Raw genomic sequence first — 18,804 nt, 5'->3', positions numbered from 1 at the left:
CTGGAGTTGTCTCCCCGGGGTCTGCCTTGCTCCTGGGGCGAGTCAGGTGTGTTCCCCATGAGCTGGAGGGTGTCCTGGCCACAGCAGCCATCTCCCAGCATCAGCTTCCCCTCAGACCTTTCCCCATCTGCCTCATAGACTGGGTGCACCTCACTTGCATTCTGCTTGCACAGAAAGCCCAGCACTTAGGGATGGAAAACGCAGCACTTGGCTGGCTGCATGGCTCTGCTGCTCATGCATAATACCCCGAGCCTGCCACTCTGCAGTCCCGCCGGTACCTGGGAAATACTGGATCGATTGTACCTGCTCTGATGAGGGCTGTGGCATGAAGCCATCTTCCAGGACTGATGCAAAGTAATTGCACCTCTCAGTCAGAAGGAATGAGCGCTAATGGAAGACAGGATAGATAGGGTGACTTTCAGAGATTAGAGTTCATTCTTTACCAATAAAAAATGTGTTTCTTGTGTTGGAAAGTCAGTAAATGTTGCTAAGATCCTCTAATCTAGCCTATATAATGCATGCTCTAAAAACTTACCCAGTGATTTAAACTAGCATGCCCATGATAATTAGGATATTTGGAAAAAAAATGAATTTAAGCACTGCAGTGACCACTCTTCTTTCATTCTGCTGATAGATTTTGTGTTTGATGCTGGAATACAACATCATCGATAATAATGACACGCAGCTCCAGATCATCTCTACCCTGGAAAGCACAGACGTGGGAAAGAGAATGTATGAACAGCTGTGTGACAGGCAGAGGGAGTTAAAAGAGCTGGTATGTCACCCTGCATGCGGTATTGCCATAGCACATTGTGGTCTGTACTCTCCAGAAATGGAGGTACAAAAGAAAGACAAGCAGGGTGTGAAATTCCTGGCTAACAACAGGATGGGAGCAGTATTTAAAGGATCTTGCTGTGAATGTATATGCTGCGTGATATTTACTGATGTGTCTAATCCCATACTATGTTTCTGAATGATATTCAATAACCTGCTTAGAACCTGCATGGAAGAATAAAGGTGAAATCTTGCTGCCTTAAAATCTTGTAAGTCAGCTTGTCAAATTCTGCCACCTTTTGACATATGAGTAGCAAATGGTTCTGGGACTGGCCAGCGTTTCTCAATGCTTTGACATACACATTTCACCGAGGTGTTCTTTAGGTCTGGATTGCAGAGCTAGAGCCTATGAGAAAATGAATTTTTCCTGATTTTATTGACAGGGTCTACAGATTGAAGATAAATCTGCTCTCATTAGCACTTTTTCACCTCTGCAGACGTACCTACAGTCTTCCTCTTCCCCTTTTCACATTTACATTTCTCTTCTATAATCCCCTTTCTCTGTCTGAAGAGAATATGCCTTTTTAAAGTCAAGCAAATGATTTTATCAGCTGCACAGTCACATCCCCCTTTGCTCTCAGAGTCCAGCATTTTAAGGCTGCTTCCTTTAAAGTGAAAGTAAGGGAATAAAGGCCGGTCGAGTCAGACGAAATGCTGACCCATGGCACGGAGACTGCTAGCTGTGGTTAGTGGCAGTCCCCTGGGTAGCAACAGGCCTGCATCTAGCACGCTCAGAAAATAATCAGTCAATGCAGAAAAAGCAGGGAAGAGGTGGAAGGGCTGGCTGGGAGCTTTGAAATTGGAGCAGGGTTTGTTCTGGTGAAAAGCTCTCTCTACTTCAGTTGGTCTGAAATGTAGAATGGCAACCTCTTTGACCAAAGTATCTTCTCTCTTACAGCAAAGAAAAGGTGGTCCCACAAGGTTAACACTGCCATCCAAGTCCACAGTAAGTTAATCTCGTTAATAGAAAAACAAGCTTTGTCTTTCCATATTGAACACTTTAAGTCTTTAAACACTTGATAAATGTTTACCACGTAGCACAGTGATTTTGGTCGGTCAAGAGGGGAGCCCTTCCACTCACTCTGTCAACATGACTGGAGTTTACTCAAGCAAGGGCACATTTCTGCTCTTGGGTCTGCACGCCAGTTTCCAACCCCAGTGCAAGCAGCAGGCTGTCAGATCTACACTGGTGCACAGATTTGGAATGCACAGTTGAATCTGAACATAGATTCAGGGACCAGATTTTGCATTAAAAAAAGCAGACTTGACAATGTGCAGTTCTAGATCTTACACACTGATGTCTGAAAGAGACCCGTCACTGTTGCAGATAAGAGCATTGGAAACCAAGAGTAAATTCACTGAAACGGGTAGCAGGTCTGAGCACCGTTTGGATCTAGAATTTGCTGTGAAATCTGCATTAAGTTAAACGGCCCATCTTCACCATGAGTTTTGAAACTGAAGCCTTGGTGTCTCATAAGGATACACAAGGAAAGAAAATTTGAGTTCTACTGTCTGGATGCTTTTTTCCCAGGGTGTGTGAAGCAATGCTGCCACAAGAGCTCAGCTGCTTGCCAGCAAACAGAAACTTCTCTGTGTGGTTCTCTGTTACTGTAAACAAGTGGTAGAATTGTGCAACCCTTGCTGGTTAGCAGTATCAGTGACACCACTGCAGATGATTGCAGGCTGGGGAGTTGATAATCTTGCTTATCAATCTGGTTTGTGTTTGCTTTCAGGATGCAGACCTGGCCCGCTTGCTAAGCTCGGGATCTTTTGGAAATTTGGAAAATCTCAGCCTGGCCTTTACCAATGTAACAAGTGCTTGTGCCGAGCACCTCATTAAACTGCCTTCACTCAAGCAGCTGAACCTGTGGTCAACTCAGGTAAGTGCTTTGCAGACTGAAACTCAGAGCAGGAACCCATGCTGACTAATTCTGAAATTTCATGTTACGTCAGCATGAGAAGAATGTGTGAAAAGGCTTGCATAGAATGAGCTTGTCTGCATGCTATTTTTACAGGGCCTTTCTATGGTCTGGCTCATCTTGGGAACTGATTTTCTTTTTTAATTTTACTTTAAGAAGGATGGCATTTATCTTGGGTTGGAAGTTCCAGTTAGGCATTGTTGATGCTGTGTACTTTACAGTACATGTGCCGCTGTTCATCTGAGAAGAGCTTATGCTTTCACCCATTTAGGACAAAGAAAAAGACACTGTGCTGCTTAACTGGTCAAGCAAAACACACAGTCTATGCAGCGTATGTAGGTAGTGAATTGCTCTGTGTGCTCATCAACCAGAATTTCTTTAAAAACAGCAGCAAAATAAACTAAAATAATGAATACGTATAAGGAAACTATAATGAGAATGCAGTTATTTTGTAAGCAAAATGACGCCAACTTAACTGAATAAATCATTCAGCAGTTAATTGAAAGGGCTTTTAAAGTAAATTTTTTCTTCTACATTTGCCTGCTGTTTCTGGTCTCTGAGGTTCTCCACTGAAGAGTTTTTTCCCTATTTTCTGTTAGCACCTATTCGTAGCGCTCACTAAAAATATGTTAGTTCCCAGCACAACCACAAGAAGCAGGACTTTTTTTCACTAAAATGTCATGTAAATATCTTGTCTTGTTTTTTTCCCAACTATTTTTGTATCCCAGAAATTTTCCTCTTTTTGTTTGGGTAGTAAGAAGTAGATATAAGATAGTCTGAAAACTAGCAAGCAGATTCTATCTCCTCTGGGTTTGTCCTAACAGTGTTAACTTCTGGATCTGAAAACTTGGATGCTTTTCGATCAAAATCAATTTATTTTCACTAGACAAAGAGACTGCTTTTTGTATGATTAAAAAAAAAAGAGAAAAATTTAGATTCCATTTTATTTTGTGATATCCTGGTTTCCATTAATCCAGAATTTAGAAACAGCAGAAATGAAGTGGGTCAATAGAACAATTACCAATCAATAGTACATTGTTCTTGCGACCAAAATAGCTAATTAATACCACTTGCATTGTGTGCTTTTTGTGATGTGGTTGGGAGCTGGCTGAGACTGCCATAGCCATCTTGCATAGCCTGGGTGGGAGCCCTCAAACACAGTGCAGACTTCAAAGGCGCTCTTCTCATTAACTGGTGGCCTGTGGATAAGCACTGGGTAGTGAGTAAGGAGACCTGTACTCAAACCCACAAAATGATTTACAACCTGCAAGCCCTGTCCTAAACGTGCGCTGTTCGCACAGCGCTGTTTGTGCACTTTCCTGAACGCAGCTTTGCTTGCCCCCACAGTTCGGGGATGCGGGGCTGCGGCTTCTGTCGGAACACCTCACGATGCTGCAAGTGCTCAACCTGTGCGAGACGCCCGTCACGGACGCCGGGCTGCTGGCGCTTAGTTGTAAGTGACCAACTCGTGCTACGGAGGGAAACGGTGTGGGTTTGGAGGAATTCACGTGATTCACACAGAAGATTTCGTTCTTGGCCACCACAGTGACGTAGGACAGGCCATAGTCGTGCTGAGATTTAAACCGTCCTCCTCCTTGCCTGCTCGAGTCTGGCTCGAGTCTGGCTGCGGGCAGGGGAAGCAGGACTGCCACCTGAGCCTGCAGTAATGCTTCAAGGGTTCATTTTTTTTATTGATGTTTTGTCCCAGACTGTACTCTCACTCTTGCCTCTAACCGTACTGGTGTCATTTGTCTCAATCTCACATCGTGACCCATCACCCTGGGACTTCCCAGCCTTTTTCACACTCCCTGCTCTGCGCAGGAGCCTGCGCTTGTGGTGACGGAGGGGAAGATTGCAGAGCCACATAGCAGCTTTTTAGTGAGATAAGCAACTGTGTGCAGCAGGTTCCATATTTTCTGGCGTGTCTTGCTCCCTCTTTTTGGGGAGGTTAAACGCTGGCCGTTCTCATCTGGTTTAATATCAGATCTAAGTAGGGCAAGGCAGAGCAGGGCCATGTAAGCAGCATTCAGGATTCCCCTCTGCACTGAGCGCTGCGTGACGTGCCACAATGAGACTCTTCCCTACGTCCAACAGTGTATTATAAACCTCGCCTGTTGGGTTTAAAGGACTCCTTTAACAGGCTTGATCTTACACAGACATGCCAGACAGACCAGTAGTTACAGCTCCTCTTAGGAAACTATTCTGCTAAGTGCCGGAGCCCAAAATGGAAATAGGTCAGGGGGAGAAGGGCTGCTGGTTCAGCGTGCCCCCTGCATACAACAAGCAAAGCACTGAGAACAAGCACTGCTCAGAATAATGTGCAGGAAACTGATTATGAGAAGTTGCCTGAACTCCTTTGAAGTCAGTGGACTTAAGCATATGCTTAATGGCCCTTCCTAAATAGGGACTTTTTCCTGGATGAGGGCCCAAACAGCTGTTTATGCATTTGTAGCTCTATATTTTACACTATTCAGCTTTTTCCTGAGACTGCTGCACATAGTCATGTCTTGTTTATGCTTTGGCCTACTATAAGCCTGGTGTTTCAAGAAAATGCAGCATGATCCTAAATATGTGTGTGTTTTCTCTTCTAGCCATGAAGAGCCTGTGTAGTTTAAATATGAACAGCACCAAACTTTCAGCAGATACCTACGAAGATCTCAAGGTACTTCTGAGTTACACCTGCTAAAGATGATAAAACTAGCTGGCCTAAGAGGGTTTGCAGATTTAGCAAATGCATGGTAGTGCCCAGTGCAGAGAGTACTGGCCCTGTGGAGTGGGTAACATGACAGTCACCTGAAGTGGTGTGGATTATTTTGGGAGGATAATGGCTGAAGCAGCTTTCTGAGGTTGTTGGCTTTGATGGACTCAGGAAGTGTTTAGTCTGTTGAGTGGATGAGTGTGAGGTGGAATCAGAAATGAAGTCAAGTCCTTTTTTGCCGGAGCTATCAGCAGTGAAGGTTTCATGAACAGGAGCATACTGGTTGCTACCCGTGAGGACGCACAAACAGGGAAAATCTAGAGCACACCTCCAAAGCCATGTCTTGTACCGTTAGCAGGACCAAAAGTAATGTGGATGAACGGCATTACAGAGCTTTGGTTCACAGTGCAAAGGGAGAATTAAGGGCGTTGAGGAAGGTGCAAGTTTATCTTGACACCTCTTGGACTAGAACTGTGCTTTAAACAGAAACACCTGCACAAATGCCCAGTTCCCTTGAGCTTGATATGTAAGATGCCTGGTGTTGCCATTTGTACTGTGAATTTATAGCCACTTCAGCAAAATGGTAAAGAATGAGAGCGGAGCTGTGGGAGGGGAATGGCCCCAGGTGGTTTCAGACAAAGACTGACTGAGATGTGTTGGCTTGTGCGATTTCACGTGGACTTTTTCTTCACTCTGGTGTTGCGTGAGTCACATCTCCCCCCAGAGTCTTACCTTATAAACCTAAGTGCTCAAGATGAAACTCCACGTTATGTTGTCGTGTGTTGAAACCTTAGATTGTGCCAGGTTTACTCAAAAAGGTCACAACCTTGGGTTGAGTTTCAAACTCGTGGCAAGTCCTGAAACTGCTCTGCTTTCAAAATTCACTGCAAACGTATATCTTCAGTTCTGGCTGTGGAGCCAGGGCTCCCCCAGGGACTCAGTTGCAATGCTGCTAGCACAGATTTTTCAAGATCAAGTTTTCAAAACTTGTGTCACAATTGTATATGCAAAGAAGTCGTCCTTGGAATTAACAGCTGGCTTGCAGATGGGTTCACACAATGGAGCTTGTATCAGGCCCCAAGCATTCACAGACAATCAAGGTCAATGCTGCATTTGGCCCAGGGCTCTGAAATCGAGTGTATTGAAAGGATCCTCCAGTCCTACGCCTGCTTCTGAGCCCTTTTGCCACTAACTTGAGGCTGAAGCTCACATTTTCCAAACCGGTTCCCTCTGCTCTGGTGTTGCATGAACAGTCCTCAGCAGCAACACAAGAGAGTGACTTACCAGGGCAGACAGCAGAACTGGCGACAAGCGAAGTCGTGTTGATTGCACAGGATTAAAAAAGCTGAGAAAGCAGGCACACGTCACATTTTCCCTTCTCACCTCTTTCATCGAGATGAATCGTAGTGGCCATTTTTCAGAGCAGCGTGTACGTTCAAAGGGAGGGGAGTAGTTTCTCACCCTGGGGCGCGTGGTTATAGGTCTGTTGAGAACAGCTCAGCCTTCAAAGAATTTATTTTTGATACAAATCTCCCCTTCTTCTCCCCTTGGTCTGCAGGAGCATTCGGGGCACAAGGCAGTGATGCCATTTCCTCCTCACTCCTGCTCCCGCCCCACCAAACACGCTCGCACACACACAGACGCCCACATATGTACCAGGCGGGCTGAACCAGACAATAAATAAACACCCACTACTGAAGTCATTATTGCCTAACTGAAAAATTATTTGCTGGCAGTGTCTGTAGGATTATGACTAGCTCTTATCAAAATATGCGCGCACATAAATCAAGGAGTGAGGTAATAACGACTCCTAGAAACTTTCAACTTCTCAGTTGTGCCCTAGCCTAATTAAATGTGTTCGGGTTTGGAGAATTAGCTGTACGATTACGGTCAGAGAGCGTGGAAATGGGACCGACAAATAGGAAGAGAGCAAAAAGTTGATTGCCACCTGCCTCACGCGGGGTGATTTGGGAACAATGAGTCCAAATGCATTGGAGCTGTGGAATTGAGACCACAAAGACACCAGAAGTTGCTGGCACTCTCTAAACTTGTTTAATAAATGGAGGGAGAAATCAGGCAATGCCATAACGTGGAGGCTGCTGCAGTTTGAGTCCGCTGCTGTCACGACTGCAGGTTGACAAACACATTTTGATAAGCGTTTGTAGAAAAAATAAAGACTGGGATCTGATCACAGTTGCTGTCGGTTGTAACAGAGCCTAAGTCCTGAAAGCACGTAATTAATTCTTTTTTCTCCTTCCCCACGCAGGCTAAACTGCCCAACCTGAAAGAAGTGGATGTTCGCTACACCGAAGCGTGGTGAACTCTCCCTGCCTCCAACTCTCTCTTTTGCTTCTGACAGGAAGGAAAAGAGTTTTAAAACAAACAAAGAAAAACAAACCGGAAAAAAAATAACTTTTGGCTAATATCTGTAGAGCAGTGAGTGCTGGGACTTGGTGGTAGGAGTCGTGGTATGAGGTGGAGGAATTGTGTGTGTCAGGGGACAGGGAAGGCCTGGACCTGGCCGAATTCTTGCAGCTTTGTGATTTCGGAATCAACATAATTTAAATTGAAAAGGAGAGAATTTAAAAAAAAAAAAAAGAGGAAAAAAGAGGACTTTGTAGCAGCAAGAGGAATATAAAGAGGAAAAAAAACACCTTTGTGGATTTTATTTGCCTTTGTGTTTTATGCCGTGTGGAGAAAAAAAAAATATTCATTTGTCATTATTTACCTGGGTTTCCTTGGCTGGCACAGTCCGAACTCCTCTTTGACCAGTTTTGCTCCAGAAAATCAAACTTACAAAAATCTCAAGAGAAGAAAACCAAAAGCAATCTGATTTTCACCCCCCCTCACCCTGTGTCCTCTCAGTTGTTATGCAAAGTAATTTTGTTGTACATAAGATTTACATAATGCACCTATTTAAGAAAATTGTTCACAAATAACAGGTCTGGGACCTGTCTTTTATTTATGAATTGTTAATTCTTTTACCCTTTTTTGCGTATAGTACTGTATAAACTAGTTTGCTGTCTTGTTGTTATTATTATTTTTTTTAAAGGAAATGTCCTCGAAGAATTGCCTTTTAGTAATGCAGACTGTATTATACTCCCTCTGTCACCACATTCATCGCTTGTCTTTTTGATTTCAAAATGCCTCATGTTATTAAATAGGAAGGAAAATATCTATCATAGGTATGGTTGTTGGGGGAGGGGTTGCAGGGATTAATAAAAATGAGATTTCCTTCCGACGTCTGGAAAACTTTCTTTAAGTCTTTTAAACCACATCAGATTTAAACATGGGTGATAGGGAAAATTTGTCACTTATTTTGCCGATGGGGTAATAACAAAACTCTGTCAATTTTACAAATTGCCTCTGTTGTTTTCTGTTTACGTCCGATATTTCAAAAAGTGAAAAAAAAAGCTCTCCCTCCATTTTGTGTGTACGCTTTTTTTTTTTGTCTTTTTTTTTTTTTTGCCTTTTCCTCTTCTCCGCCCTTCCCTCCCTCCCCCTACCTGTTCTGTGCACGCATTGTTCTGCATGTTCCTCTGGGGAGGCTGCAAACGTAGCCTCGCTGCTGATCTGATAGCTCTGACCTGTCTGTAAATGTGACTGCTACGTTTTTTCAAATTTTCTTCCACAATTGCTTAGAAGATGATTTTTTTTTAAAATTGTGTTTTCTTTTATAACTATGCTGTTGACTTTTGTTTTTTCATAATGAGCCTTCATTGTACAGAGCTGCTTATTTAAAAAGAAAAAAACAAAAACAAGTTTTTCCTCTGTTTTAACACCTTTATTTTATTCTTCAGCACCTCAAGGTTTCACATACAGCCAATGTAATTTTTTATATATAAATATATATATATTTAATCTTATTCAATGGAAGCCAAGCTTTTTTTTGTTTTTTGTTTTTAAACTTTGTTGCTATGTAGACAACCCCTACCCAAATCATGTTCTTTTTTCTTTTTTTCTTTTTTTCATTTTTTAAATAAATAAAATGGAAATTGAGTCTTAACTCATGTAGTGTGCCAGGTTTTTTTTCCCCTTCAAATCCCAAACTGTATGCAGATACAGTATGGGAAGAAAGAAGAAAAAAAAAATAAAAAGGAAGAAAAATTATGCCAACATTTTCCTTAGCACTGTTGCTTTTACCAATGGTTTACTACTACTGTTCTGTAGCTGTGTACAAAGAGATGTGAAATAATTTCAGGCAAAAATAAACTGTAAGTGACTATCTTTTAGCTGCGTGCTTTGTGCTTTCTTTGAAGGAAACTTTCACTGGCCTGGTGAGTCGGGGATGCTGTGGGAGGCAGAGCCGGAGCTGGAAGACGACGGCTTACCCAAGGATGGTGTCGTAGGGAGCCGCTTGTGCTCGTTGCTGCCCTAACATAGGCAGTACTGGAGAGGTTGGGGCATTTCCAGACTGCAGAGGGGTTTCTGTGTGTTGAGGTGCTTTGCAGGGCAGCGTCCCAGTGGGGTGCTGCACTTGTGATTTGCCCTCTGCCCGTAATAAAGCACTCTGGTGTGTGGGCTGGGTGCCAGCACAAAATCCAATCAGGCCCCCCTTAGAACAGCTGCTGGCACTGGTTTCAAGAGCCACTTTCATTCATTGCCTATGTTACCTGGTCCATATTCTATATTCTCCTATTTCTATCTATATTTCTGTCTTATTCCATAAAACAGACCTTAGGACATGGAGAAACAAGCATTTTGGAATGTGTTCCCAGCCAAGGTAAGAAGTGCTTGAAGGATGGCCCTTAATAAAGAGCATAAGCTGTGACTTCAGCTTTTCCCTCTGAAATAATGCAGCGCCGTGGTGAGGCTGTCGGTCTGTTTGAGTGCTTTTCCCTTTGGGTACTTATTGCCACATGTGGGTTGTCCTCCGCAGCAGGACGAGCAGTCCTGACAACACAGGGACCTTAGAAAGCTTTTCTGGACCCTGAATAGCCAGAAATACCCCAGTGATGCTGAAGGAAGAACTGAGACATTGCCCAAAGGAGGAGAGCATTGGCTGTGGTGAGACAAAAACGTTGCTGCAGGCAATACTTGGACGTGGGGTCCTGCTGCCAGCCATAACCTGCTGCTCCCCAGGGCTCTGCCTTCTGGGGGATCAACTACAGCACTCTCCTAAATGGAGGGAGTAATTGGGATTTCTGTGAATAGGCTCCTTAGGGGAATGACCCCTCTTTGGAAAGAAAAAAAAAAAAAAAAAAAAGGTTGGGTTGTGTTACATCTCTGTTTTTCTGAGAAAAAGGATTGGAGCTAGCTAGCAGATGATCGATCTGCTGTTAAAATGATGCATGTGGTCTGTCTCGCCTTGCAGTAGGCATCTCTGTGCCCAGCCAGGTGCCTTTGGCATCCAGCCAGCACCAATTACTGAGCATCGTCGTTAGAAATTTCTAATGATTGCATTGGAAAAGGGGTTCTTGTATCGGTTACAAAATAGGAGGGTTAGATGCAGTGTAATAGGAGATGCTATATCTGAGCTTGCACTCAGGTTTTTCTGAGCTTTTTTCTAGCAGAGCACTTGGGTTTGTAGGGTGCCCTGGCAGCTCCTCCTGGATAATGATGCTTTTCTGTCTTCCTTTCTGCTGTAGCTTGTTGATAATACGAGCCATTAACAAGCTGCCCAATTTCATTTGGGAGGTTACTGCAGCTCATCTTTCCAGGGACCGCGAATAGCAGGGGTTTGGCTTTCAACCCAAACTAGTGTGGTGGCTTTGAAGCACGTCCAAAGAGCACAAAGCAGCAGCACTACCTTGTTCCAGGGGCAATTTTCTCACGTCCTCATTAAAAACCTGCAGTTGTACTACCTTCCTGTTGCTTCCCCTGCTGCTCACAGCTACGTGTGGAGTTCTGGAAGACCAAACACAGAGCTGAATCTCACAGAGCACCGGTTACTTCCAGTTTCCCAACTGGGTGTGTACTAGATCGCTACTCAGAGGCCTAAAATCCTGATAATTCATCGCAGATTTGCTTGAGGGAAGTGTAGGCAGCCTGACAGCTGGTGACTTGAAGAGCTGCCTCATCTATTTTTACCAGGTGAGAGCTTGGTGTGTCACGTTCGTGCGGTCCTTTTACACAAGGGCAATTCTAGGCCATCTCCAGACCCTGAGGGCCTCAGGCTCTCGGCCTAGTGCTGGCTGTGGGACCTCACGGGCAGATGTGGTAGATGGTGGCACCAGAGTGGGTGTGGAGCATCTGGGGTGCCCTCAGGGCACATTCCTGTGGGCTGTGGGCATCCTGATCTGAGGGCGGCTGCGTGTCCCCAGAGCCCACCGGGCTTTGCGTAGGCCTTCACCCCGCACTGGGGGCACTGGGCACAGAAAGTCTCTCTGTTATTCTTCGCCCCACATGTTTTCCAAAGTGCGTCAAGCCTCCTCAAGTTGAGGTAGAAGTCCTCTTGGAAATATAGTGTGAAGGTGCTGAAGTGAGCACGAAAACCCTTGTTGGCAGATCTGTGTGGGGCCTGAGGTCTTTGCTAGAAATCCCTAAAGGCAGTAAGGGTATAATAAGGGTATGGAATGGTAACGGTGAGATTAAAAGGCCAGTGTGGAGGCCAGCTCGGCCTGTGACTGCTGTCTACTGAGCAACAGCCAGAGCCGGGCCTGTTTATCTGTGGGATTGCTGCTCCCCGATGGCCGGGAGCGTGAGTAAACCCGTGTCTTGTACACAAGGACTTCTAATCTGGAAAAGAGCTCCTTGAAACTTTCTATACATCTCAAAGCAATAAGGCCAGAGAGCTACTACTGTTCTCACGCTAAAGGCAATGCTGACCTCTCCCAGCCTCTGAGAAGCCAGCCAGATGTACCCATTAGAACGGATCAGTCAACTCCATGGCTTTCTTGAATTTTTAATGCTTTTTGCCAACTAAATATAGTAAAAGCTTCAAAATACTTGTTTTAAGTGGATGTTAACATCCAGTTGTTTTTTTTTTTTCCATTTTCTATTGACTGGGGAATATCATAAGTAAATATTTGAGATGACCCATTTTTATTCAAAACAGATCTTGGAATATCCTTTTTGCCAGTAATATTAAAAATGTGGGTGTTTTTCCTGCTAGCCTCGTACCTGATTTTGTTTTTCAGGTGATCTCACTTCGATGCTTTTCACCTGCCAGGTGGAACAAATACTGTAATGTATCTGTACTTATAAAATAGGCCCTATCAGATTTTAAATATATATGTACACAAATCTCACCGTGACCCAGTGGTCATGAAAGAACTCTGTCAATATAGCACTGCCAATGTAAATATGTGTCCTTTTTCTACGAATCTTTGCAAAGATAAAACAAAGGTCTGTATATCAGAATATAGCTCATAGCTCCTTTTTACTTCATTACTAGCATTGACTTGGTCTGAACACCTAAACTGATGAGTTTGCTTCACAGATCTAGCAGTTGATATAGTAACCAGCTTCTTGGTAATTCTTGTTCCAGCTGGGCTATAATATCAAAGCATTAATCCTTTAATTGTAACACAGCATACAATTTGAAGTTGAATTGTTGACTGTAGGTAAATGTTAAAATCTTAGCAATCTCTCCCACCCAAAATCTCCCATTCTTACATATGCTTTTAGTATAAAACCAATATTTTTGTATTAAAGTATGTGAAGTTCTTGCGGGGAGGGGGACAGCAAAGAAAAGTTTGCTTTGAATGAGGGGTTGATTTTCTCGCTTTAGTAGAAGTGTTGCTAGCATCTTTGGTATGCAGTATATCATATTTAAAATACAAAAACCTTGGCTTTGGGATAGTTTTATTTCCATGTTTTACCAATTATGATGACATTAAGGATAACTAATGTTACTGACTCATTTGCCAGGTGCTTTGAGACCTTGGAGCTAGGTTTTGTTATTTATTGCTGCACTAAGAGTCAGCGTTGCACTGTTTTGTGAACCTTGGAGGCTGTATGAATACATTTATCAGGAATGCTTTGAATCTGGGATTAAGCATCATAATACTAGAAAGCTGCAAGTTCCAGTTCTTTGTTGTTTACTTACAAGAGAGAAGAAACATTGCAAAACAAGTCCACTTACTGGGATTTCATGTGGTTCTCTGATCTCCCACGCGGTGCTTTCTCCATCCCCACTGGATGGGATGGACAGCGCTGGGGCTGGCCGAATATCCCCGAGCCCACACACCCGGAGCTGTGCAAGGTGATGACAACTGGGCAGAGCACAGCAGAGCTGTGCCTGGATGGCGATGAGTGCCAGCACTATGGAAAATTGCTTTCTTATGGATTTTGAGGGGTATAAACCCTCTGATGTTTAACCAGGAGGTTGGGTGTCTGCTAGGTAGTGGTAATGGAGCAGATCTGCCGTCTCTCTGGTGGCCTGCTGTTGTGATGTCTGGTAAAAGCATCGGCACCTGCTGGCCTTGTCCCCGTGTGGGGACCATCCCGCCACTGTCCCTGCACCGGTGGCAGGGTCCCCAGCACCCCCAGATGATGCGTGGTGGGACCAGGGGCTGGCGGGTTTCCCGCGGCATCGCCCCCACGCGCCGGCTGCACCCTCAGCTCCTCCTGAAATAAATAAATAAAAAGCCCCAAAACGGGAAGAGGAAAAAAAAAAAAGGGAAAAAAAAGTTGCACTTGAGGTTAGCGCTGCTCTCCGCCGCAAAGCCGATGACATCAATGTTGCCATGGTGACAAAATCTTCACTTAGGTATGGTGAGCGCCCTGAGCTTGCGGCTGCCAAGGAAACCCGCCCGAGCGCCAGGCACGCGGCCTGCGGCCTTCCTCCTCCTCCTCCTCCTCCTCCTCCTCCCTGTCCTCCTCTTGGCCAGGCACCCTCTGCGCCGCCCCGTGCTCCCCAGCCTCCTGCCAGCACCCTGTCCTCGTGGAAGTTACTTGGGAAAATCTTCCCTCCTTTGTCCCCGCCGCTGTCCCGGCAGCTCTGGGGCTTCCCGAGGATGAGGAGCGATCGCTGCCAGCAGCAGATGAGTGGGGACGCAGCACGTCCACGCCTGGCCATCACCAGGATTCACGTCCTGTCCACTGTGAGTGGCGATGGACTCCAAGGTCTTCAAGGAGGCTCAGAGCTGCTGGCCTCCGCCTGCTCATGAGCGAAGCTGCTTCGTTTTGGGGGGGTTGTTATTTTTCTAGCGCTGGGCTCACGTGCTGTGGGAAGCCTGCCCCCGCCCGCACCTTTTTTTCCCCTTTTTGCCAGTGCAAATGAGAAACTTCCTAAAGCTTGGTTATTGCCTCGTAATGCACTGCTTGCAGCCAAGAGCAGTCATTAGTCACCAGAGTGAACCCACGGGCTGAAGAGAAGCGGCTGAAGCGAGGAGAGGGGTTTGGCTCTGCACAAAGCCTCGACGCCAGCTCAGTCCTCAGCTGAAGCCCTGCTGTGGCCTGGGCAGTGCTCCCCCTGCTCCCAGGGGCTTTGCCAAACCTGTCCCCAAAGACCAATCCAGCACCAAGGGTAGTTGTTCGGAGGGTGCTGATGGGGCCTGCCCCGCTGTGCCTTCACCCCCAGTGAACAAGTGTAACCCAGAGCCCACCAAGGCTATGGAGCAGGTTCTTTTTTAGTGTCTTCTAAGGCAGGTCCAAGTGGATATTAAGCACTCAGGGATTTTTGTTTGTTTTTGTTTTTTAAGTGGATTTTAAGCACAGGCTTAAAAGCTCAGATGATTTCCCAGGGCAAAAGATGCCCCCGCATCGCTTCCAACGCGGCAGGAGGCAGCCCCGCACGACCCCGATGGAAAAGCTCCGTCTGCCTGGCGACACAGCGAGGTGCTCCTCTGGCTTTTGTTTTAGTAGATGGGGTTCTGGACCTCGGACAAGCTGTTGTTATTTCAGAGAAGAAAAAAAAAAAGGATCAGTTTTTTTTTTTTTTTTCCTCTCTCAAAGAGCAACATCTGCTGGCATGTGAGAAACTGCTGGCTTTCAGGCTTCGGGGTCTGCAATTAATCAGGCTCCGAGCCGCGCTGCTGCCGACAGCGCAGCCGAGTTGAGCCGGGGGGATGAGAGGGAAGGAAAGGAAAAGCTCGGCACAGCTCGGCACAGCAAGCCCAACTGGGTGAGATCCGGCATGGCACGGGGAGCTAAACCCAACTGTGGGCTCACAGCACGAATGACAAGGGTGAGCACCAGCTTAAAGCCAGCTTTATTTTATGGCAGAAGAAGGACGCGATTTACTCAGAGGCAGATCCAGGATAAGCCAGCCCTCTGCTAGAAATCCAAAATGTGTTTTAAAAGAAATATTCAACAGTTTTGCAGTGAAATTGTTCACTTTTCTTGTATAGCTGTGATAGGAACTAGGGGGATTAACAGACAGCAAATCTCTGCAGAAAACAAAGATTTTTTTTTTAGGCTTGAATTTTTTTTAGACTAATTATTGATATCCTTTCAAAATAATTACGAATTTTACACAGGACCAGATCTCCACTGCACGGTTTCTGGTCACAAGAGATGAGTGTAGCCAAGGGGAAGTGACTCATGGCTGCCTGTGGTTGAAATTAATGAGATTTTTATCTGGAAATATTCCTGTTAGTGCCTTTTCTTTGTAGTCCGAGTCAGGACAATAGCATGGAAATCATCTTTGAGGAAAACGGTGACCTCACTGCGATCGCTGCAGTAACTGGAGGCTCAGCAGCGATAAGCGCCGGAACAGCTGAGTTATGGATTTTGAGGCCAGAAAACCCCATTCTGAACAGCCAGGCTGGCACGCTGCAGAAAGCAGCTTGGTTTTGCTCTCTGATTCCTGCGACAACCCCACAAGTGGTATTTAGCAGGGAGGGAGGAAGGAGAACACGAGGAGAAAGGAAATCAGCCGGGGGAAGTTGGGATGGGACATTTTGCACATGGACTTATTTACTGCAGATGGGAAAGCGCTAACTGCAGGCCCGCCTGGCAAAGCAAACTGCTCCAAAAACAAAAGCCCTTCCTTGTCGTGCATCACCTTCTCTGCAAGGACGAGGTCTTGCAGGAGAGCCTGTTTTAAGCAGAAGTGGAGGAGAAATCCTTCCCCTGCCTGTGCTGGGGGCTGCCACCTTCCCGGAGAGAAACAGCAGAGAACACGCAGGAAGAAACCACATCTTTCTGGGCTGCTTCAGCTCCCAGCCAGCTTATCGATCAGGAGGAAACGTCGGTGTTTCGGGAGCTTCCCAAAAAGGCACGGGGAGGCTGCGCGGCGCCCGTGCGTCACCGGGGCTGTTTTTATCCGTGGATTTTCCGGCGCGTTGAGCAGCTCCGGGTCGCCCAGGAGGGACCCTGGCAGAATCTCCCCGCTGCGTGACTCATCCTCGCGCGTCGGGGGAGCGCGGGCTGGCTCCGGCACGCTGCACTTTTCAACTCTGATTCATGCCACCCCAGGAGAGTAAATAAGGCAACGCCGCACACGGCTCAGCTGCAAAGGTGTCAGGGCAAATGACACCACCGGCGAATAGTGTCACCTACAATGTTCCCAGCAATTTCCTAAATAGGGCAAAATGCCTCACTGCACCTCTGCCAGGAATCCCGGCACAGCTCAGGATACCTGCAGTCCTGCACGTGCCAGGAGGGCTTTGCTGAACCAAAGATGCTGGCCCAATCTCACTGAGCTTAGGAGCCCATTTGCTAAAGCCTGAGGATGTTTATTAGCAGTCTGGGGTTGTCACTTCTCAGGCTCTATCTGCAGATCGCTTTGGAAGGGTGATTCAAAAAGTGAAGAGCCTCGTTTCTCTGGATGTCTCCCAAAAGCAGGGTAACCCAGGTCACTGCTGCAGAAGGCGTTACTTGATATTGATGTCTCTAGCACTGTAAAGACAAAAATCGGGAGCAGATTTTTTTTAACAGGATCTAAACTAATTACACCTCTAAAATCGGTTGTTTGGGGAAAAACTCTTCAGCTGTCATCACTGGTACCTGAACGCTGGTGAGTCATCAAATTACATCCTTGGGTCTGGAAATGGATAGCTGGATAACTAGATGCCTAGCTGCCTGCTCAGCCAGTGAAGCAATTCAGCTAAAAAACCTCTCGTATGGGTCAGATGATCTCTTTACTCCGATTTTACCCCAGTCCTGGCTCGCACCTTTGACCAAGGAAGCCTCAAGGAAGCCGAGAAAGCCTCCTTGTGCTTCCAGAGAGCCTCTGCCCTGGGTTAGCTCCTGCAGTGCCCGTGGGCACAAGGCCCTGCAAACCCGGTGGCACAGCAGGAACAGCACTGCAGAAAACATGGAAAGGGGGAAGCCCTAAACGTCTCCTGGTAGCAGGGTGTGAATTTGTGCCCTTTGCTTAGGCTGATCTGTCGTTAAGGAGACCATGTAGATATCTGTCTATTCCTGGAGCAAATCAGCATTACAGGTGACTTCTGATTGCTGGTTGCTAATGAGAGAGCAAATTGCATTCAGGTTAGCCAAACAGAGGGGCAAAAGTTAGTGAATAAGGACTAAATGAGCTGGGTGCTTAATTGTCAGTGAATGCCAGTTCCTCTGGTCCTTTGCTCCCTTGAGCTTCAATCCCAGCCTTGTTCTCCAACCTGCAAGAGAGAAATATCCAGGGCAGCATAATTAGCTCATGCTCTTCCACATCTTATATGCTGTAATGTTGTCTTTCTTTCAAAATAAAGCAAGAAAGAACCCCCCCTCATGTGATTACATGTTCTGTTCTTCCCTTCAAGCTTGTCAACATGAAGCACAGAGATCGCCTAATCCATTTTTGTTATTTAATTACGTGACTGCGGCGCGCTGCTCTGGCTTCTGTCCGTGCCCCGTCACGACTGGCATTGCATTGCTTCCCGGAGCCCAGGGACTCCAAAAACCTGTGGGGAAGCGAAGTGCATCCCCACATCCCTGTCAGTTGCCGCCAGGGATTTGTGATTGCTGGAGATAAGGAAGCAACTTGAACCCCAGAGCTGGTGGTGTGGGGAGCAGAGGGACTCAGCAGAGCCCTTGGAGAGGAAGCAGGTGGAGGCAGAGGCTTTCAGTGTCCATACCAGCCCCTGGGTGTCTGCTGGCCAGGTAATCGAGCTGGGATTTGTATGCTGGTGTCCCCCTTGTGCTCCCAGCCAGGGAGAGCCGGGGCGGTGGGGCTGGGTGCCCTTGTGGGTGCTGGCAGCTCCTCATAGAGCCTCACACGCGTTCCCCACTGGCTGGCAAATGCCTGCCGCTGCTGGGCGATAGCGGCAGCCTGTGCTTAGGGGCAGAAATCAGCCACTTGGATCAAAATAGAAATCCTTCTGCTAAATGCTGTTCAGGGAATTGGCAGAGTGGGAAGGGCAAAGCAGCCAGCTGCATGGCTCAGTGGCATGGATGAGTTAGCTGTGGTGATGTTGTATCACAGGTGAACTTACCATCTCAGCGTTAAGCCATGCTGTCTGCATTCCTGGTCTCTAAATCACTGGGTTATTTAGTTATTCTGTTATTCTGCTCCCTCACAGAGCC

General features: G+C 46.3%; 1 protein-coding gene and 1 long non-coding RNA gene across 6 annotated transcripts in view; one reads left to right on the top strand and one right to left on the bottom strand.

Annotated features, from left to right (window-relative positions):
* Positions 1–9,676, top strand: part of CMIP (c-Maf inducing protein) — a 128,791-nt gene extending 119,115 nt beyond the window's left edge. For all 5 annotated transcript variants that reach the window (XM_080552462.1, XM_080552461.1, XM_080552465.1 and 2 more), the window contains 6 exons: positions 635–775; positions 1,733–1,780; positions 2,568–2,714; positions 4,101–4,206; positions 5,345–5,415; positions 7,718–9,676. In XM_080552462.1, coding sequence (XP_080408588.1) covers positions 635–775; positions 1,733–1,780; positions 2,568–2,714; positions 4,101–4,206; positions 5,345–5,415; positions 7,718–7,771 — 567 coding nt within the window. In that variant the 3' untranslated portion in view covers positions 7,772–9,676. The remainder of the gene's footprint in view (positions 1–634; positions 776–1,732; positions 1,781–2,567; positions 2,715–4,100; positions 4,207–5,344; positions 5,416–7,717) is intronic.
* Positions 9,530–18,377, bottom strand: LOC308176574. The gene is made up of 2 exons (XR_013938394.1): positions 17,287–18,377; positions 9,530–17,178 (listed from the first exon to the last, which is right to left on the bottom strand). It is a non-coding gene; the product is annotated as an uncharacterized lncRNA (long non-coding RNA).
* Positions 18,378–18,804: the final 427 nt, after the last annotated feature.

This window comes from Anser brachyrhynchus (genome assembly GCF_964034855.1).
Source record: "Anser brachyrhynchus genome assembly, chromosome: 12".
NCBI classification, from domain to species: domain Eukaryota; kingdom Metazoa; phylum Chordata; class Aves; order Anseriformes; family Anatidae; genus Anser; species Anser brachyrhynchus.
This window is presented reverse-complemented; position numbering and strand designations above follow the sequence as displayed.